At 38.1% G+C, this 20,122-nt stretch overlaps 2 protein-coding genes across 6 annotated transcripts in view; one reads left to right on the plus strand and one right to left on the minus strand.

Annotated features, from left to right (window-relative positions):
• SESN1 (sestrin 1) overlaps nucleotides 1-14,930 on the minus strand; it is a 116,509-nt gene extending 101,579 nt beyond the window's left edge. The window contains exon 1 of one of the 2 annotated variants that reach the window (XM_003986439.6): nucleotides 13,688-14,930. In XM_003986439.6, the coding sequence (XP_003986488.1) occupies nucleotides 13,688-13,966 (279 nt within the window). In that variant the 5' untranslated portion in view covers nucleotides 13,967-14,930. The remainder of the gene's footprint in view (nucleotides 1-13,687) is intronic. The other variant, XM_019831057.3, reaches the window with a different exon arrangement.
• A 75-nt stretch (nucleotides 14,931-15,005) lies between these two features.
• Nucleotides 15,006-20,122, plus strand: part of CEP57L1 (centrosomal protein 57 like 1) — a 76,837-nt gene continuing 71,720 nt past the window's right edge. The window contains exon 1 of one of the 4 annotated variants that reach the window (XM_023254227.2): nucleotides 15,006-15,144. The gene's annotated coding sequence lies outside the window, so the exon portion shown is untranslated. The other 3 variants (XM_011282516.4, XM_023254229.2, XM_023254228.2) reach the window with 3 other exon arrangements.

The following is a 20,122-nucleotide window of genomic DNA, read 5'->3' on the forward strand; positions in this document are numbered from 1 at the left end:
AGATAAATAAACGTTGAAAAAAAAAGAACATAGACACTCAGGGGTCAGACATGCCTCCTGCTCTCACTACTTGAGCTAAGTTACTTAATCTGTTTCCTCATCTCATCTATAAAATGTAAAATTCACCTCACAGATTGTTGTAGGTATAAATACCTACAAATAATTATTATTAGATATTATTTTAGATATATATTTAGATATTATATTAGAAATAATATTATTAGATAATATAGGAAAATGAACCTTCAAACAAAGTGCATAAATAATTTGTATAAATTCTTTCAGAATGTGGGTATAAACTGCAAATATAAAAAGGCAACAGTACAGCAAACTTTAGGTTTTGCAGATCTGGTGTGACCCAGAGAATGTCTCCAGCATCTGCACCCCCTTAGGGACCCTGGGGGCCAAGGAAAGCAGTATCAGGGCAGATTAAAACTGTTTCTTAACGAAAAAGCCTAGATTTTGAGAAGTTCCTGTTTCCTTGGCTAAATAAACCAGAAATTTAATCTTACAACAAGTGGGTGCATTCATATTAGTATATTTATTTTGGGAAGATATCATCCTCAAAACCTATAATCCACTTGAAACTTTGCAAATGTTATATATAAAATGTTTATAACAATGCCTTGCACATAGTAAGCACTCAATAAAACTAAGTATTTATTAACTATTATAAAAAGAAAAACCAAAATTTCTAATAATCCCACTCTAAATTTTTTTTATGCTTAATTATTTTTGAGAGTGAGAGAGACAGAGCACGAGCAGAGAAGAGGCAGAGAGAGAGAGAAAGGGAGACACAGAATCTGAAGCAGGCTCCAGGCTCTGAGCTGTCAGCACAGAGCCTGGTGTGGGGCTCAAACTCATGAACCGCAAGATCATGACTTGAGCCGAAGTCAGAAGCTCAACCGACTGGGCCACCCAAGCGCCCCCTAATAATCCCACTTCAAAAGAGAACTATAGTTCATATTTTGGTGCACATAGGTTTCCTTTCCCCCTTTATAAAATATAATTTGGCACTACCTTAAGAACTTCTTTTCCACTTAAATAATCTTTTCTAATAAATATATTTTTAAAAGAATTTTCATTAACTGTGTAATAGTCCTTTATAAAGATGTAGCATAATTTAATTATCCATAATTATTGGATATTCAGATTATTACCCACTTCTATAGAAACACATATAGATGATACACTGACATTGCACATAGCACTGTAGTGATCATCATACATAAACCTTTCAGATGGTTTCCTAGATGTGGAGCTATTACGTATACATTCTTTCAACACCTGCACTGCTGTCAACATACTATCATAAAATTTAACATTTTTAGTCACAGCCTTGATTTGCTCTTAAATTTTTTTCTCTACATCATCACAAAATTCTTAAGGGTAGTGGTTGTTCCTACTTTTTATATCCCACCACAGCACTAGAACAGTGTCAGGCACAAAGAAAAATTTTAAATGAATGCTTACTTTTAAAAAGTATACTCATTTCAGCCTTATGTGGAGAGGGAGGTCAGCTGGAGGTGCTATGGGGTTCAGGAGGAAAAACAGTAACCCTGTCATAAAGTGTTTTAACAAAGGAAAAGGCACTAACTATAATTAAGTTTCATTCTAACCAATCAAAAGCATTTAATATAAATATATAGTACAAAAATAACAGAATATTTATTTTAAGGTTTGACTCTTCACATTTTACAACACATTAACTCCCAAATTCAAAGAGGCTGTCATTAAAAACTGGGATAGATTGGAATTAGATACTTCTTAATCTGAATAATTACCACTAAGGAGATAATAATATAATGCACTAAAGGGAATAATAGAAAATAAGGATTAAAACATTCATTGTGTGTTGGAAAAGACAAAAGTAACTCTAACTTGGGGTCAAATCTTTGTTTAGAAAATTACTTTTATATGTTAAACTGAAGAAAGAAAGAACAGGGCTTGCCTTACATCCATTCACCGATACTCAGTACAGGTGCAACTGTGCAAACTTTGTTTAGATCTTCAGCATCTAAGGAAGATGAACTAGACTTTTAATGGAGCATTGAAGAGAAAAGCAAATGGAATTATTTGTTAGTAGTTGTTAACAAATGAAGTATATAGTATTTAGATTTTCCATCTTCTTCAACAAGATTTGTTGTCAAAATCATTGATTCATCACGCTATACTAGATTTTTAGTGCACATACCATAGATACCAAAACTCTGACCTAACAAGTGGTGTACAAAATGATAGAAAACGGCAGGCACTATAATGAATTTGAAAATATTGTGTGCTTAACAGTACAGCTATGATGGGATTTACAATTAGAAAATATCAATAAAGTATTTTAAAATTTAATTTATAACATATAGGCAACAAAGATAAAAACACGTCAACAATTACGTTAAGTACGCAGTTCAAATTGAGTAATTTCTTAAAATTACGTAACTTTAGTTACTTCACAATTTAAGAAATCAAGATTAAGATGCTCCATTTTGATCAGATAAATGTTGAATTATGGAAAGAATAAGAAAAAAGTACTTTCTACACTATTTAAACACAATCCTTTATGGTTCTAATGATAATTTTCCACAATAATGGAATAAAAGAATCCAAAAACTTTAAAGTATGCATGGGAGACATACAAATGGAAAAATGATTTCTATATAAGCTCAAAGTAATGATAAAATCTGGGCTTGATTTCTAAAAAGACAATTGAGGCCCCTTTTTAGCTGTAAACAACTTGCTGTATGTAATGCAATACCATATTTTGGGAAATTTCAAACATTCACAATCCACAGGAAAAATACTCAACACTCCTACACTATTTTTTTTTTTTTTAAGCCCACAATAGTGCAGTCTTTCAGCTACAAAGCCAGAAGCCAGTTATAAAACCAGTACTTTTCCACTAGAGTTACTTACGGGGCGGGGAAGGGGATGTTTGACACTGCAAACGTTAGGGTCTAAAATAAGATCATTGCAAGGAGTTACTACAACACTCACACTGCCAGCACTGTCATGGCAACAATGAACTAGCTAGGAGAATGCTCTTTTAACATTCAAAGCTAACCCAGAGTCTATTACTCATGGAAATATACCAAATTTTCTTTTAGGCAGTTCACTAAAGAAATCATCTTACTTAGTAGTCTCTTAATGTAAAAACAAACCTTTCACACACCATATTTCCAAGAGCCAGAGCCTCCATGCAATCAGCTGAAATTTATAATGACAACATAATAAAAATTATGCACCACAACGAAACATGAAGATCAATCGGTGTCCAAATGCAATTTCAAGATGGGTCAGGGTTTAAATAAGAATTTGGTATGCAATTTATTAACATCTAAGAATGTAGTTTCCCCTAGAAACACCAAAGTTTTACATTTCATCCTGAAGGAAAAATAATTTGGAACAAAAAGTAATATATATTTTCACTGCTAGGAGTCTTACATTAAATTTTTATCCAGAAAGTGTAGTGTAGTGGTGAAAAGCATGGACTCTGGACTCTCAATGCCTGGGTTTGAAATCTGGTTCCTCTTACTAGCTATGATACCTTGGGCAAGTTATTTAACCTATCTGGGCTCTGATTTTTCTTCATGCATAAAATAGGGATAATAATATCTACTCTTACAGTGTTGTGAAGACTGAATGAAATAATATACAAAAAGGGCAAAGAATTAGGCTGCACATAGAGAATGCCTATTCTTACGACATTCAAAAGTATACATTCTGCCAAACAAGAAAGATTAAAAGACTACTGACGATGATTTAAGATGACTTGGTTCCAACGCCATGGCAGATTATAAGGGGGGCAGACATGGCAGCTTAGGAGGAGCCCCCAAACACACCCACACATAACCAAGCAAATTCAAGAAATCTAACATGTTACATACAAAATCTCTTCAAGCCTTGTTACTTTTGCTGAGGTAACTTTCTGGCAATGTATCTTTGCTTAGTTACTTTGTTTTAATCATACCAAGCTGTCTAAGCTGGGCCAGTTACCAGGCAAGAGTGAAAGGCCTGGGGGACTTTCAGTTTAAGATGTCAGGCTCCCACTGCAGTGAGCAGAGTAGGAATACGGACAGTGCAGCTCTAATCACCTCAGTAGACCTTCAAGGCTAACAGTCTCTGGAGTAGATAACTTGCCTAAAGTATCAGGCATGAATCGACCAGGCACAGAAGATTTAGTTGCTTACTGACAACACTGGTGTACAAGCCATGATTTGCTTTTCCTATATCATGTGTACCTGAAGATGTATTTGAAAGTCCAACGTTCACAAGTGGAATAACAGACTAACATATCAAAGGAGGAATCCAGTTCCCAGATGGCTAAAACAATATTTATACAATCCTTAATTTGGTTCCTAGAGGTGTTATTTTCTCTAGAGTGCTATTTCCTGAGTCGGGGAACCTGGAAAGTAAGTGAAAACTTTCCCAGTTGCTCAGAAACTTGGGAGTACCCTAAGAAGTGTATGGTGCCACAGGGCTCAATTTCCCATCTCTTCTCTATCGCACTATGGGGGCAGAACAGAATATTAATAGTTAACGTTTACTCAGTGCTTACTGGATTCCAGTAAGCATTGCGCATGTTACCTCATTTAATCCTTTCAACTCTGTGAGGGAACTGAGGTTTAAGGAGGTTATGTAATTTGCCCAAGGTCACAGAGTTTGGCAGAGCAAGACTGAAAGCCAGGTCTGACTAACTCCAAAGCCCATGATCTTGATAATTATACTCTAATGCTGTCCAGATACTGAAGCAAAGGCCTTGGCCATGGACCTCTCCATGTACACTTGACCATCTGGATGACACAAGTAACTGCCCGCCTGCAACTCCTCCCTGCTGGTGCCATACTGACATAGCAGAATGGTGTTGGACTCCAAGGAGGAGATGGATGCTACATATCTGCCATCACATCTAGGGCAAACCTCTGGGCAGGCCAACTACCCTGGGCAGTGGCTGGTTAGAGACATCCTCTGCTAAAGCTAGACATCAGCATTAATCAGCTTATATACGAACATTCAATGTACAAAAGGCAATTAGGAGTGTCAATATATGTGGATAAAAGATGTGGGATGTATCAAAGTCAAGTACATAAAAATCCTAAATTCTAAACAGAAAAATCCTAAAGCAATGCCAGTTTGGAGTACGACTTATTAAGTAAAGCACCAAAAGCAAGCTTATCATCAACATCACTGCCAATATTTGAGCACTTACTATGTACTTCTGCATGCTTTACATGTTCATTTAAGTCTCCGAACTACCCTGAGTTTGGTATTATTATTACCTTCATCTTACAGATAAGTAAATAGTATCAAAGAGTTATTCATAATTAAATTTATAGGTTACAGGGGAGTCTGGGTGGCTTAGTCGGTTGGGCATCCCACTATGGTTCGGGTCATGATCTCACAGTTCATGAGTTCGACCCCCATCACTGCCCTGGGCTCACTGCCCTCAGTGCAGAGCCTGCTTCAGATCCTCTGTCCCCCTCTCTCTGTCCCTCCCCCTCTTGTGTGCTGTCTCTCAAAAATAAATTAAAATAAATAAATTTGTAGGTTACAAAATATTGAAGATTACAAACTAACTGCTTTACCAATATGATCTTTATAATCACACCACAGGGTAGATAATAAAATTATGTAAATTCACAGATGAGGAAACTGAAACTACAAAGGTTAATTTATTCATGAGCATATTACTGGTAAAGAAAATCCAGTAAGGTCTTTTTTTTTTTTAATTTTGTTAATGTGTATTTATTTTTGAGAGAGAGAGAGAGAGACCGAGAGAGATAGAGCACAAGAGGGGGAGGGGCAGAGAGAGAGGGAGACAGAATCTGAAGCAGGCTCCAGGCTCTGAGCTGTTAGCACTTCGAACCTCTATCATCAACAAAACTGAATCAATAAAGATTATATTTTGTAACTTAGGTCTGCCAAAGCATACATTACTTGTTAGGTAAAAAAGTTAGGTAAAAAAGTAGACTCAGCTTAATTTGGTGAGGTATATCAACAACTCTGAGAGACCTTATTTTGTGAGAAAACTCTCCCTATCATTTAAATCACTTTTTACTTTTGAAAGGCTTCTCTTAAATATGTCCTTCAGTACCATTGAACAGACCACTCTACCTCTATTTTGCAAGCCTTGGTCTTTATCACATGATTGGAAGCATATCTTACTGTGTTTAGGCTATGAATAGCATTTGAAAAATCACTCAGTTATAATTATAGACAGCTAACACCTGCCAACTTGCTAGAAAATGAAATCATGTAAAATTTTAAGACAAGTGTGCAATGCTTGTCAAACACTGAAGTATCAAAACAGTAAATGCTTACTTTTAGTGGGATAAACTAAGATTTTAATTAGACTTTACTGAATATTACATATAATTGACAAATTGTCCTAATTTTTAAAAAGCATATTTATTAGCTTGTCAATCTAAACAATTTTTAAGTTAAAACACTAACTGAATACTATTCAGTTAATGAATATGCATATATGACAGTTGATTTGGAAAAGATAACTCACAAAATTCACATCATAAATGTTATTTCCCTTTAGTATGGTTTAAAAGCTTAGGAAGTTGTTTTAAGGTAACTTCATAAGTAATAATTTATAAATCGATGAAGCTGTTTCCCTTTTAAAATTAAAAACAGGGTAAGAAATAAAATATAAAACTAAAAGTGTCTCATTTTTCTAAGGTAAGTACATATTTCATTGCAATCTTATAAGATTTTCCTATTTTGTTATATAAAAGAGATTAGAACATGAGAAGACGTAATTTTTGTGTTGGCCAAATTTCAAGAGTTTTTTTCCTTATAAATTGAAAAATGTCAAAACTGTGGCAGTCTACTAGTAACACAAAGATTTTTAACAATAACAATGCCAACTGGGAAGATCCAATAAATGGTCCTAGTTGTTATCCTACATAACTCCCTAAGTATATACAGTAAAAAAAAAAAGCATTTTTAAAAAATAAGCATCTTTTAAAAGACTTTTTTTTTAATGCACATTGTGGTAAATGCATCTTTATCAGCACTAGTTTAACTCAGTGTAGTAACCAAAAGGAAAAAGAAAAAAAGCAAAACATGAAATGTTCCCATAGACTGCCTATCTAGCTGAGGTTTTCATACTGAAATTTCCAGTCTGCCCAATGCCCCCAACAATACCATCATCAAAATTCTGAAGAACTCTCAGATGCCCCTGAGTATACTGTGCCTGCATAATTAAAGTACTAGGTAATTTCATCAAGGTCAATGACAGTCTCACTTAATGTAATAAATGTGATCTAGGAAAGTTGGGTCAAAGTAAAGCCTATCTTCCATTGACTTCCATTTAAAAAGCAGGTATTTTACCATGGTACGAAAAAAATAGTCTGATTTGAGAAACTGTGACAGAGATTAAAAATTGGTGGTAAGGCTTGCTTACCTTACTTGCTTACAGGACTTTCTTCCTTCCGTGCACTTTAAGCACTGCCTCCCCTCCCCTAGCATCTATCTCCCTGTCCTTCCACAAGTTCTAAAAATTTCCCATTTCTATGGTTCCTCCATTCCATGTTAATTTGCTTCTAAATAAACACTGCCTGTTTTCAAATATGAATATTCTTTATGATTATGATGTGACACCAAATAGGACCCTTCTGTATCAAAGTTTAAGTGATTGATAATCCTTTATTATACCCAAGATTCCATGCTATTTTCTGTCAGGTCAAAGTTTCAATAAATCCTTAAGTTGGTTCTTATTAATTTATTTTCCACTGAAATGGATAAAAGATATTCCACAAATTTCTAACAGTCACCAAAAGGAAAAAAATAACTCTAAAACAAAAAGAACATAAATGTTCTACTTCATGAATGATCTATACAGCACTTAAAGGGCACAAAGTGTTAAACATGAGAAAGTAATTTTAATTAAGCTAAACTATTGTTTCAGAGGGTCCTTCATGATGCCATGAGCAACCCTTGACCTTAAATTGAAATCTAATAAGTGTTTAACATCTCATTTTCCTACAAAACACTACATCCCATTTATAAATTAAACAATGTACTAGAAACCATTTTTTAAAATAATCATTCTGTTTTTTGTTGTTTTTTTCCTCATGGTAGTAGAGACCATCTGGGACACTGTAATAGGAATTAAATATTTGAAATCTGAAAACTTAAAAAAAAAAAAAAAAGTGTGTCCTTGTTAGTTTCAGTCTTTCTGAAAAGTCAGAACAAAGGAAGAGGACAGGATGTATTTATATATTACAAAGAGGACACTGAGGACAGATAGTACAGATATGATTCATCCTGTAAGCCAGTGTTGGGGAAGGGGGTGGGGTGGGGGGGGGTAAGATAAGCTCTTACTTTGTCTTCAAACCATTTAGGAAAAAAAAGTTAATCGTTGCTTTCAATTTCTTCACATTCTCTATCCAAAGAAACACGGACAACCCGAGGGTAAATAGCATTCTCCTCCGAGTTCAAAAGCTACTAAAGAAAGTGGTCAAAGGTAGGAATGAGAGGAAGCACTGAATAGAAAAGGCAGGAGGCTTTCCTAAGGAAAGGGACTGAGTTCTCAGTGTATCAATAAAATAAGGCCAGAAAATAGTGGATATGGAAGAGAGACGTTTAGTGCAAATACTGAAAGAAGACTCGTATTTGCTGTGGCTAAGAGTAGCAGTGAATTGTTTGAAATGCACCACCTTAAACTTTTGGTTTTGACTAGGAATAGCAGTAAAAAAGAAATCAAAACAATCAGTTCAAAAGGCCAAATCTGCTTCTAGAATGCTCCTAATCTGGTATATTTTATAGCATCATTATAAATTATGTTTCAACCTAATAGAATCTAAATTATAATAGACCAAAGCAATATTTTATCTAGTTAGATATAAGATCAACTTTTTAGCCTTTGACTAAACTTAACGGCCTTCTTATCCCCATTCTTCCTCACCAACAGAAATTTTTTTGTTCAAGTGATGGGGCTCTCCTGGCTCTTAATGGCTGAATGCAGATTAGTTCAAATCAAAACCAGAAATGCCCAATTTCCTTGCCAATGACTGGCTTAGAAAAGGGCATGTGACCCAACCCTAGTCAATAAAAATGGACAGGAAGTCTGCTGGAGGCTGAGAAAAGCTTTTCTTCCCTGATAAACACATGTGAAGAAACTCTTCTCAGCTACAAACAGTCATGACTACACATGGTGCTTGGAATAAGGCAACTTGCAACCATAAGCAGAGACAGTACTTGCTATGCTGAGGAAAGGAGAGCAGAAAGAAGGCAAAAACGAATATAGTTGAGCTAATCAATCAATCCATGAAGCTTGAAATTGCCCAACCTCAAGATTTATTATACTAAATAATAAATCTCTTATTGTTAAACCTACAAACTACATATTACCCAAATTGGTATCAAATGGATACTCCAACTGCAGCTTTAACAACTGAAATGTGCATCATGCCCAACAGCTAAAGTTTCATTTCCCCCCCCCCCCCCGGGGGGGGGTAACAATCACTTCACTAAAGGAAAGCCTCCTCCACCCCACTTAACAAACATACTTTGTTACTTGGTCTAAATTTTCTAAAGCCAAATTATTTTCAGACAGTGTTAATTGCTGGCAATCTTATAAAAAAAAACTTAACAGATTCCCTTTTTCACAGTACAGAAATGAAAATGATCAAATGACCATTCTTAGAAAAGTACTTGACTATTCTGAACACTCTTCATAATCTTTTGATGAATATTTACACACTCACATTCCTCCTTTAATTACCTGCACCCTAAAACTACAGTTCACCAGTGGACTATAAGAGTGTATCAGGCCAGTGTTAACACTTCTGTTCCTTTGTTCAGAGAATCAAGAATATCGAAAAGATACTATGGGGTTAAAAACAACAACAAACCCAGCATAAATAAGGCCTATTAGAAGACCTTCCTCCAAAGCAGGAACAAATCTTACTGATCTTCCAGTCTGAAGTACAGTGCCTGGCACAGAACAGTTCTCAAAAATGTGTTCAATGGATTTACATATGTTGTTGTGAAACCAATAAACTGAGAACAGGAATACAGAGAATGCTCTTTCCCAATGTGCCTTTTTTATATACAGGTTTAGCCATTTTGAGTTGATCCATCTTATCCCTGTCCCACCAACTTTGCTCCTGATTACAGTCCTCTGAGCTGACCTAAAACAATCAAGAGCAGAACAGCTGTAGGGATTGCAAATTCAGTTCAGCTTTTGCTGATCTACCAATGAATAACAGAAAGCATTATGGAGTACCACATTTAATTATTTGGTTTCTCATGGGAGGCTGGAGCAGTATGTGGAAGCCAGATGATGCTGGACATTATGTGACATTCTCAAGCAGTTTAAATTCTATCCTCAAGGATTTTAGACAGGAGAGTAACATGATCAGATTTCATTTTAGATAAATGACTCTGCAGTTATGTGGAGCATGGATATAAAGGTGGAGGATGGGTTAAGTCTGGAGAAGTGACGGATAACAATAGCAGAACTACAATGGTAGTAGCAGGGGCAGAAATTCCTTCGGGAGCTATTTCTAATCAGGTGCATCACAGGTAACTTAATCTTAACATGTCTAAAACAAAACTCACCGCTCTTCCTAAACTGACCCTTTACCACTCTTCTGTCTCAGGAAATGACTGAACTAGTAATCAAGTAGTTCAAGCCAGAAACTTGAGAGCATCCTTTATTTTGTTATTTTCTTCATCTCCTGTATCCAATTCAATACTATCTCCTGTTTCTAACTCTTAGCTATCTCCCAAGCCCATTCACTGTTTCCCACTTTTCCCACTACACCCTAATCCAACCATAATTTTGCTTTGGACTGGTGGAATTATCTCCTGATGCTGCATATCCACTCTTCACCCCTGAAATTCATTCTCTGCATTGCTTCCAAAGTAATCCTAATACACCGTGGATCATGTCACAGTCTTGCTCAAAACTCCTCAGTGGCTTCCCATTGTTCCTAGGATAAAGTCCACAACTCTTTTTTTTTTTTTTAACATTTATTTATTTTTGAGACAGAGAGAGACAGAGCATGAACGGGGGAGGGGCAGAGAGAGAGGGAGACACAGAATCAGAAGCAGGCTCCAGGCTCTGGGCTATTAGCCCAGAGCCTGACACGGGGCTCGAACTCATGGACCACAAGATCGTGACCTGAAGTCGGACGCTCAACCGACTGAGCCACCCAGGCGCCCCAAGTCCACAACTCTTAACTTGGCCTTCAAGATCCTGTTATCCAACTCCTGCTTAAGAACAGTAAGAATTCCTAATATTGCTGAGCATGTCTTATGTGCTAGGCACTGTGCTATGTTTTGCAACCATTATTTTATTCTCATTGTGAGCAGAAACTGAATCAAGGAGAAATGTATTCAACATTGTAGAGCTAATAAAGTATTAGAGCTAGGTCTGACTACAGAGGATGTGCTTAAGCTTTCACTCTCCCTTCAAACATATGCTCCAATCACATTGTATTACTTTCCGGTCCTAGACCTCATCTGCTCTCTCTTGCCATGAGGTCTTCACACAATTGTTCCCTATGCGTGGAATGTCCCCCTCACAAATTTCATTTTTGCCTGGATTATATTTATTCATTCACCAAATCTCTGCTTAAATGTCATCTCTTCAGGGAAGTCTTCCCTTACTATCTAAAATTATATTATTTGTTTATTGTTTATGGTCTCTCTCCAGTAGAATGTCAAAGTTGTTTACCACTGGTTCTTAGTTCTTAGAATGGCATTCACCATGGATTCAATAAACAATCGCTGAATGAAGGCATGAATTAAGGATGTGGGGATGGAAACTCCCTAATCTGGTGACTTTATTCAGGCTGATAAAAAATAAAAAGAAGCCAAATATAAATTTGTTCAGACACTGGATATTTATTTAGTAGCTTCCAGGTCCCAGTCAATACTCTTGAGAACTTACAGCCCTCCGAGGAGACAGTCACATAAACATGTGATTATAGCACAATATAAGTAAAGTGCCTGTTATAATAGTAGCAGGAATTAAGTGCAATAGATGCAGAGATGAAAAGTATAAATTTATGGAAAACCTTCACTGCGGAGGCGATTCTTGAATCTTTTTGCAGGAGGAATGAATCCTGAAATATGTATCATGTAGTCCGTGTCTTTCACTTACGATAAAGGAGAGGAGCATCCATTATGTACTGGGGCACTTTACATCTCATTTATTCTCACAACAGCTCTATGTTATTATTCCCATTTTATAGATGTTGGAAATCCAAGCTAAGAGAGATCAAGTAACTTAACTTGTCCAAGGTTATGCAGTACATTAATAAAGGAGGAGAATTTGAGCTCAGGTCTGGCTCCAGTACCCATTTACTTACCAATATACCACAGTCCTTTGACCTTGCACTCCCCAGAGCTTAATTACTTTTGTTTTTAATATAATTCTTAACCACATTGGTTATCTGGTTTCCCATTTGGATATAAATAACAAAGTGTACTATTAAAAATTGAACATAAATTCAAAAAACGTGGATCCTATAGTCCTATATACTCTACCCTCACCTATACAACAGTACTTGATGTGCATAATGATGACTCCATTATGAAAAAACGATTGTTGTAGATGCTACAGTCTAAGAGATAGAGAAATAACTTTGGATGCTTAAAAGGGTAAACATCAGGAATCTAGAAAATTAATTCCTCTCTGATAACTCTGGATAAATGAATTGTAATGATTGTTCCCAAACTGTTTGTGAGAAGAAATATGCCAAGATTTTAAACAGAGTCTTCATTTTATGGACATGATTATTTTTCTATTGCTTCAAACTAACCAAAATAGAAAAACTGTTAATCTTAGCTGACATATATACCCAAGTAAATTAAGAACTTCGCATAAATGACTTCGATTCAGTAACTTAGACATAGTGTCACTGACCATTATTAGTATATAAAAACCTTTCTCAAACCAAACCAAACCCTTCCTAATAAATCTTCCAATAAAACAGGAGAGTTTGATTATGTATAGAAGAGGAGGAAAATTAACATTCTTAATTGGTTGCACTCAAAACTTAAGTAGGTATATATGTGAAGAAAACAATTGAGGCAAACACAGAGAAAACTAAGTAATTTACTACAGGAGTGTTTCTATCATTCACTTAACCTGGGTTCAACTTTCAACTATAAAGAAGCTAGCTTCTTTATAATATAGACTTATTATTTTATATAATTCATTTTTTTTAAAAGAAAGGTTGCCTTTAGAGAACAGACCCTGATTTTTTTGTTTTGCTTTTAAGAACAAGAGAAGAATTGTTTCACCATTTATCTTGAACAAGCAAAGAAACATTTATCATTTAAGAGGCTTTTAAATGAGAAACTTTCCACACAATATTGTTTGTACTGATGTGAAAAGTACACTGGCTATACTTCCTAACAACATGTAAAAATGAAAACGCAAGTCTTTACTTGCCATTAACTGTAACTTTCTCTTATTTTTCCAGGAGGAATGCAGCTTCCAAAACTCTCTAGAAAGACAATGCTTATTTACTTATATTTGAAAATTGCTTTCACTTTAATTCACCTTACTCAATTTTGGTCCCAAATTCAATGTTTTACAAGCCACTCGATAAGATGTAGAATGAATTCGTAATGAGTTCACTTAACCACCTCTTAGAAGCAAATACAACTGCAAGTAAAACTGCGCTTTACTAGACGGACAGTTGTAATTACAATGTTTTCTTACCTGGACGCTCTTCAAAATAAACTCACTTTTCTCTCTTACATCTTTAAAGGGACATCTCTTAGAAAGCATAAGCAGATGAGCAAGAAGCTTATTCAACCCATCCAAAGAAACAGCATTTGAAAGCCCGTCTGATGGACGAAAAGGTGCCTCTTTCACCGAACGAAGATACTCGGTTCTTCTTAAAATGGTTTGCCTAATGTTTTCCAGTGCTGTCTCTCTAGTAGTTGAATCTCTACTGCACAGTCCATCCCACCTCACTTCATTCTCTCCTTCAGCCATGACAACTGGAGATTTTTCTTTGCAGTCTTCAGTTACCCTTCAGCATGTCCCCAAAAGCACTTCGTATTTTTAAAACGAGGAATGTAAGAATAAAATCAGAGAAACCGAATCGTCATGAAAACACAGATGTCTGGCTGACATTTGGAACAAGAAGTGTCTTTTCTATTGATGCGATCTACAAGACAGAACTTACCCTCTCCTACATGAAGGGGCAAGCCTTGTCAGAGACTGAAAAAAGTTCTAAAGTTGAAACCCTACAGCGCTGGCTTTGCTGGACAGGCAGTCTCAGGGAAGTGCTCTCCTCTGTCTCGCGGGGTCAGCGGATATCCTCACGTTGTGGAGCTGTCAAATCCGTGCTCTGCCCAAAAAGGCTGGTAACAGTTGAACGCGCTCCAGCCATTCGGGTTTTTTTGGTCTGGGCGGCCACCGGGTTCTCAAGAGCATTCCCACCCCGCCCCTCCTCCGGCACCAATCCCCGCCCTCCGCAGCTCCTCCCTTCGCCTCAGCGGCCGGCCAAGAGCTAGTGGGGAAATCTCGCCAAACGCTTGCTCACTGGCCGCCGCGGCTGGAGACCCAGGCGTTCCTTGGGGACGGCAGCCTCCGGCAGCCGCTGTCTCGGCTACAGCGTTGGAGGAAAGCGTCTCCGGCCCCGACGATTCTGGACTCCCAGGCGGACGCCACTTCTTTTCCTATTCCTGCGTCTTCGCCCACCTCCCACTAAGCCTGCAAGGCAAAGGGCTGGCCCGCAATCCCTAAATGCCGGGCTGCGCCGCGAAGCTGGCGGAGCAGCGAGGCCTGAGGCGCAGAGCCCGCCCCTTCGCCCAGCCCCATCGGTGGGGCTCGGCCCAGAGGGCGGGAGCAGGGAGGGGAGATGGGGTCCTCACCCCACCAGCCCCTCCCCTTTCTCCGCCCGACATAAACCAGGAGCCGCCCCTGCCCCAGCGCCCTCTTCCCCGCCCAAGCAGACGCGACCCGCAGAGGCAAAGCCATTGGAAAAAGCCCCGCCCTCCCGCTGGCTACCTCCAGACCCTAAGTCCGCGCGCGGCCTCCCACGGCTGCCGGCTGCTACGCATGCGTGATGGCGAGCCGGGCGCAGGCGCTTAAGGGGCATTTTGCGTCGGGGGCGTTTTCCGTGCCCTGACGTTTGGATTCTCTGGACTGGAGTAGGGGAAAGAAAAGTAAGGAGGCGTTGAAGTACACTGAAACAATTACAGAGAAGGCAAGCACGGAAAAGAAAGAGGGCGTAGACACACACCTGGAGGAAATTGAATCCAAATTTAAGATTAGCCTGAAAATAGCGACGGTCTATTACGCCAAACCCGCGGTTTGAGGAGACAGGGCTTCCTCGCATTGACATCTGGGGAATGTAGTTTTGATGCGGCCGACGCATTCTGTTGGCGATAGAAACTACAGTCCCCAGGAGCCACTGCGACGTTGTCCGTAGCGGCCTTCAAGCCAACGGTTTGCGCGAACGGAGGTTGAGAGCGTCGACTGGGTGAGCACTGTAGAGTTGCCTGCCACTTTTCCTTGGACAGGATTTTTCCTTCCTTCATTTCCTCAGGGATTTTGGAGACGACGCCATCTAGGGCTATCCTCGTAGCCAAGGGACTTTGTCCAATAATCTGCGTGGGAAGGAGTAGTCCAGGTTCCTAAGGCCGAGGGCGCGTTTGGCGCGTGAAATGGTCGCAGTCCCGAGGGTCGGAGGGAGCGGCAGAAGGCCGGGCAACAGAGATGCTGTGAAAACAAGTGCACCTTGCTGCGGACTCAGGCCCAGGGATTAGGTATCCCCGTGCAGTTGCACTTTTGTTTGCCATCGTGTAGGCGAGTTCGGTGCTTTATGCGCCCGAATGAAATCCCAGGCAGGGCTTTGAAAGCGAGTTTTCAAATCCATTTTGTATGAGACTAAGGGGAAAAGAATCCACAATATTCCTAGAAATCAATGTTTGCAGGGTTTAAGGATACTCTATGAAAGAAGACCTATAAAAATATCCAAAATTTAGTATATTTAAAGGATTCAGTCATTTGTTTTTAAGTTACCGTTTTTAAAAAGTCATTCCTTATGAGAAAAGTCAAGATGTGAAAGGCAGTTAATGGACTGAGAACCAAATTAGATTTTAATTGTAAACGTTGCAGAATAGATGTGATTCTAAAAATATAGCCTTGTTAGGTTCTGAGTATACAACAGTGAAAAAGACACAGCCTCTACCTAGTTACAGAATCTAATGGCTAAACACACAATTATAGTATGATGTCATATCTGGCTAACTAGGATGGCTAGAAAGAAGATAACTTAGCTTGATCTTGGAAAGTCAGGAAAATCTTTATACCAGGGAAAGAGGGCCAAAAGAATAGCATGTGGTGAGTCCCAGAAGTGAGAAAGATGAGATATTTTCAGGAAAATTGCAGTAAGCCAAATCGTATATATTTTGGGAAGGATAATATTTGTGTATTGATGTATTTTGAAGTTGCAAAGAGACAAGTACTGTGAATTTACCAGACAGTTTCTGAAAATGACCTGTCCTTCAACAGATTTATAGTTTTGATGAGTTAGTCTAATGTAGCCTTGCTACATTCAATGCTACTGGTTTAAACCAGATTTTATTTTTAAACGTGAACTTCTTATGAGTACGATTTAAAAAATAAAAAAGACATTCCTTTTTTGTCCTTTTTTTGACCTCATCCTCCTTTGTCCAGCCCACAAAGGGTAGGGTCATTCTTAAATCTATGTCCTTTTTTTTACTGTGTAGTTGAATATGATCTCATCCATACCCATGGTTTCACTACCACCTATGACTTTTAAATGTATAGCTCCATCCAACTTTATCTTTCCAGCTTTCATGTATTTATTTCCATTATATTTCTTTTTGGAATTCTCAAAAGCACCTCGAGCTCAACATGCCTAAAACCAAATGCATGGTTATCTCTAATGAACCTGATTCTTTTCCAGTGTTCCCCATTTCAGTTAAGGATCCTACCATCCACTTGTGAAAATTTGAAAACTACACATTATTCTTGATTTCTTCTGATCCTTCGTACCTCTATAGCCAATTATTACCGAATCCTATCAATCTCATTTCCCAAATACCCTCCAAATCCATCCTTTCCCCACCATCTACAGAAGCACAGTCTTTTCCAATCTGCCATAATCTCTTGCCAGGACCATTGCAATAGTGATTATTCACTCTGACCTTTATCCATTAGTTCTCCACACAGGAGCCATAATGATCTTTTTGAAATGCAAATCTGACCAGATTTTCTCTTAAATCATTCATTGGTGTCTTAGTATTCTTAAGGCAAATCTTCTTTGTAGAGCCTAATGTCATCTGGTCCCTTTCTACCTCTCCAGCCTCACTTCGTATACCTACCACTCTCCACCTATCTCTGCTTCAGCCCTACAGATCTTCAGTCATTGGTTCTCATATTCCCTTTCATCCATTCATACACTCAACAAATATCTGTTGAGTATCTAGTGTGCAATGGAACAACAAAGATATATCATTGAGCACAATATACACTGACTCTTGAACAACAGGTTTGAACTGCACAGGTCCACTTACGTGTGGATTTTTTTTTTTTTTTTTTTTTTTTTTTGGTAAGTACAGTACTGCAAATCTATTTTCCTTATGGCTTTCATAATAACATTTTCTTTTCTCTAGCTTACTTTATTGTAAGAATACCGTATATAATATATAAAATATGTGTGACTCAACTGTTTATGTTATCGGTAAGGCTTCTGGTTAACAGTAGGCTTTTAGTAAAGTTTGGGGGGAGTCAAAAGTTATATAGATTAAAAGTTAAGGGATTTTTTTTTACTTCCTGGTGGAGGGTCGATACTCCTAACCCCCACATTGTTCAAGGGTCAACTGTACAGCTGTGCAAAAGTCCCTATTCTCCTAGAGCTTGCATTCTGTTAAGGGGAAATCGACAATAAATATGTGATATATGTGGCAAATGAAGACAAATGCAGTGGAAAATAAACCAGGAAAGGGACTAGGGAGTGCCAGATTGTGGGGGGCAAGGTTCAATTTTAAATAAGGTGGTCAGAGAAGACCTAATCAAGAAGGGGACATTTGAGGGGATCTGAAGCAGGAGGAATAAGCTGTGCAGATACCTCGAGGAAGAACATTCCTATGCAGAGAACAGCCAGTGCAAAGGCATATGGGCAGGAGCAAAAAAATAGCAGTGTAGGCTGGAGCACAATGAGTGCAGGGGAGAATAACATGATGTTACAGAGGAAGGAAGTCATGTAGGTGATTGAAAGGACTCTGCTGACTTTTAACAAATAGGAAGCCATTGAAGGGCTTTGAGCAGATGAGTTGCATGATCTGACTTTTTTAAATGATTACTTATTTGAAATTGTGTTGAGCATAGACCACAGGGAAACAGTTTAGAAGTTTAGAAGTAGAGACACTAGTTAAGAAGCTCTAGTAATAATCCAGGTGAGAGAGGATAATGGTAGCTTGGACCAGGGTGATAACAGTGGAGGTAGTGGGAAGAGACCACAGTCTGGATCTATTATGATAGTATAGCCAACAGGTTTTGCTGATTGGTCATGAGGTGTGAGCATATAAGGGTCAAAGGTGAGTCCTGAGTTTTTAGGCTGAGCAGCTAAAAGGAAGGAATTGCCATTTAATGTTGTGACAAAGTCTCCAGATTTGTGTACAGAGGTAAAGAGGTGGAAATCAAGAGTTTTGTTTGGCCATGTAAAGTTTGAGATGCCTCTAAGCTATTCAAGTTGAAGTACAGAGTAGGCAGTTGTATAAATGAGTATTGAGATGACGGGAAAGATCTGGTTGTAGATAGAATATTGGACTTCACAGTAGTGTTTTGACAGCAGTTACAGCCTGAGAATAGTTGGTGTCACAGAAAGAGGCACTCCATAGAATTTGGGTCGATTTGGAGTTATCTGCAAAGGGCACTGTGCAGGAGCAGCCAGTGAACGGAGAGGAACACCCACAGAGTGTGGTGTCCTAAAAGCCAAGTGAAAGTGGTTAAGGAGGAGGGAGTGCTAAGTATGTGAAGTGCTGTCCTGGATCAAATGAGATAAGGATTGATTAACTGACCACTACATTTAGTAATGTGGAGGTCATTGAAGATCTTGAGAGCAGTTTTGGTGGAGTAAAGAGTATAAAAGTCAGATGGACATATTTAAGAGAGAATGGGAGAACTGGAGACAGTCTGGATACAGCACCTCTGGAACTCTTGTTTGTCCAGACTGTTTTAGCCTGTCTTTGACTCCCCTTCCTGTAGATGTTAGGTCAAATCCACTTTTCTCTGAGTTTTCCTTATCTTGTTGAATGTCCCTATCATAAATAACTTTTATTTTACCATATATCTTTACTTGCTAATAAGTTACAAATACAGTTTTCTAATGGTGTGTGAAAGTTTGTCTGCTTCTAAAGTTTAAGCACAGAAGAGCAGTGATTGTACTGATTTTTGCTCATCATCTCCAGCTCCAAGTACAGTGCTTGGCATCTAATATGAACTTAGTACATATTTGATGGATAAATGGAAGACTAATGTCACAAAATTTTCAAAGGCATTGCATATTTACCTGTTGTTTACAAAAACACAAGATAATTGATAGAAGTGACTTCATAACGAAAACATTTTTGAAAGTTTGTCTTAAAAGAGCAGAATTTCTGTTACAAGTGAATTACAGTGCTCACACTTGTGAAATTGAATTTGCTAACATTTTTACTATATTCCTGCATACCTCATGTTGTTGCAAGATAGTATATATATGTAGAGTATAGTATATGTAGAGAAGTTGTTGCTTTAAATGAATAGTGCTTTAGTCCAGGAAAAAGCTGACTGGCTGGTCTCCCAAGAGGCCTTTATTATGAAATTCGTTGATGAATTTACTATAAAAAAATCACTCCTAAGTCTTGTGGTCTTAGAAACACAGTCTTGCTAAGTGTACCAGAGTTCCTGGGTTGATTGCTATCCAGATGGCGAAGAGTAACTCCTTCCATTAATTAGAGTAGGGAATACACTATGAATTCCAGTCTTGGGATGGGAAGATACTGCGTCCAGGTTTGGACATGTTGTTAATCATCTTGTTTGAAGGACTTAAGAGTCATGCAGGTGAACAGTACCTAGTACTGCTTCTGGACAACCTTTCTGCACAAAACCTTAACTGTCGTTGAGAGATGT

The sequence above is a fragment of the Felis catus genome, chromosome B2 (genome assembly GCF_018350175.1).
Source record: "Felis catus isolate Fca126 chromosome B2, F.catus_Fca126_mat1.0, whole genome shotgun sequence".
Lineage (NCBI taxonomy): Eukaryota > Metazoa > Chordata > Mammalia > Carnivora > Felidae > Felis > Felis catus.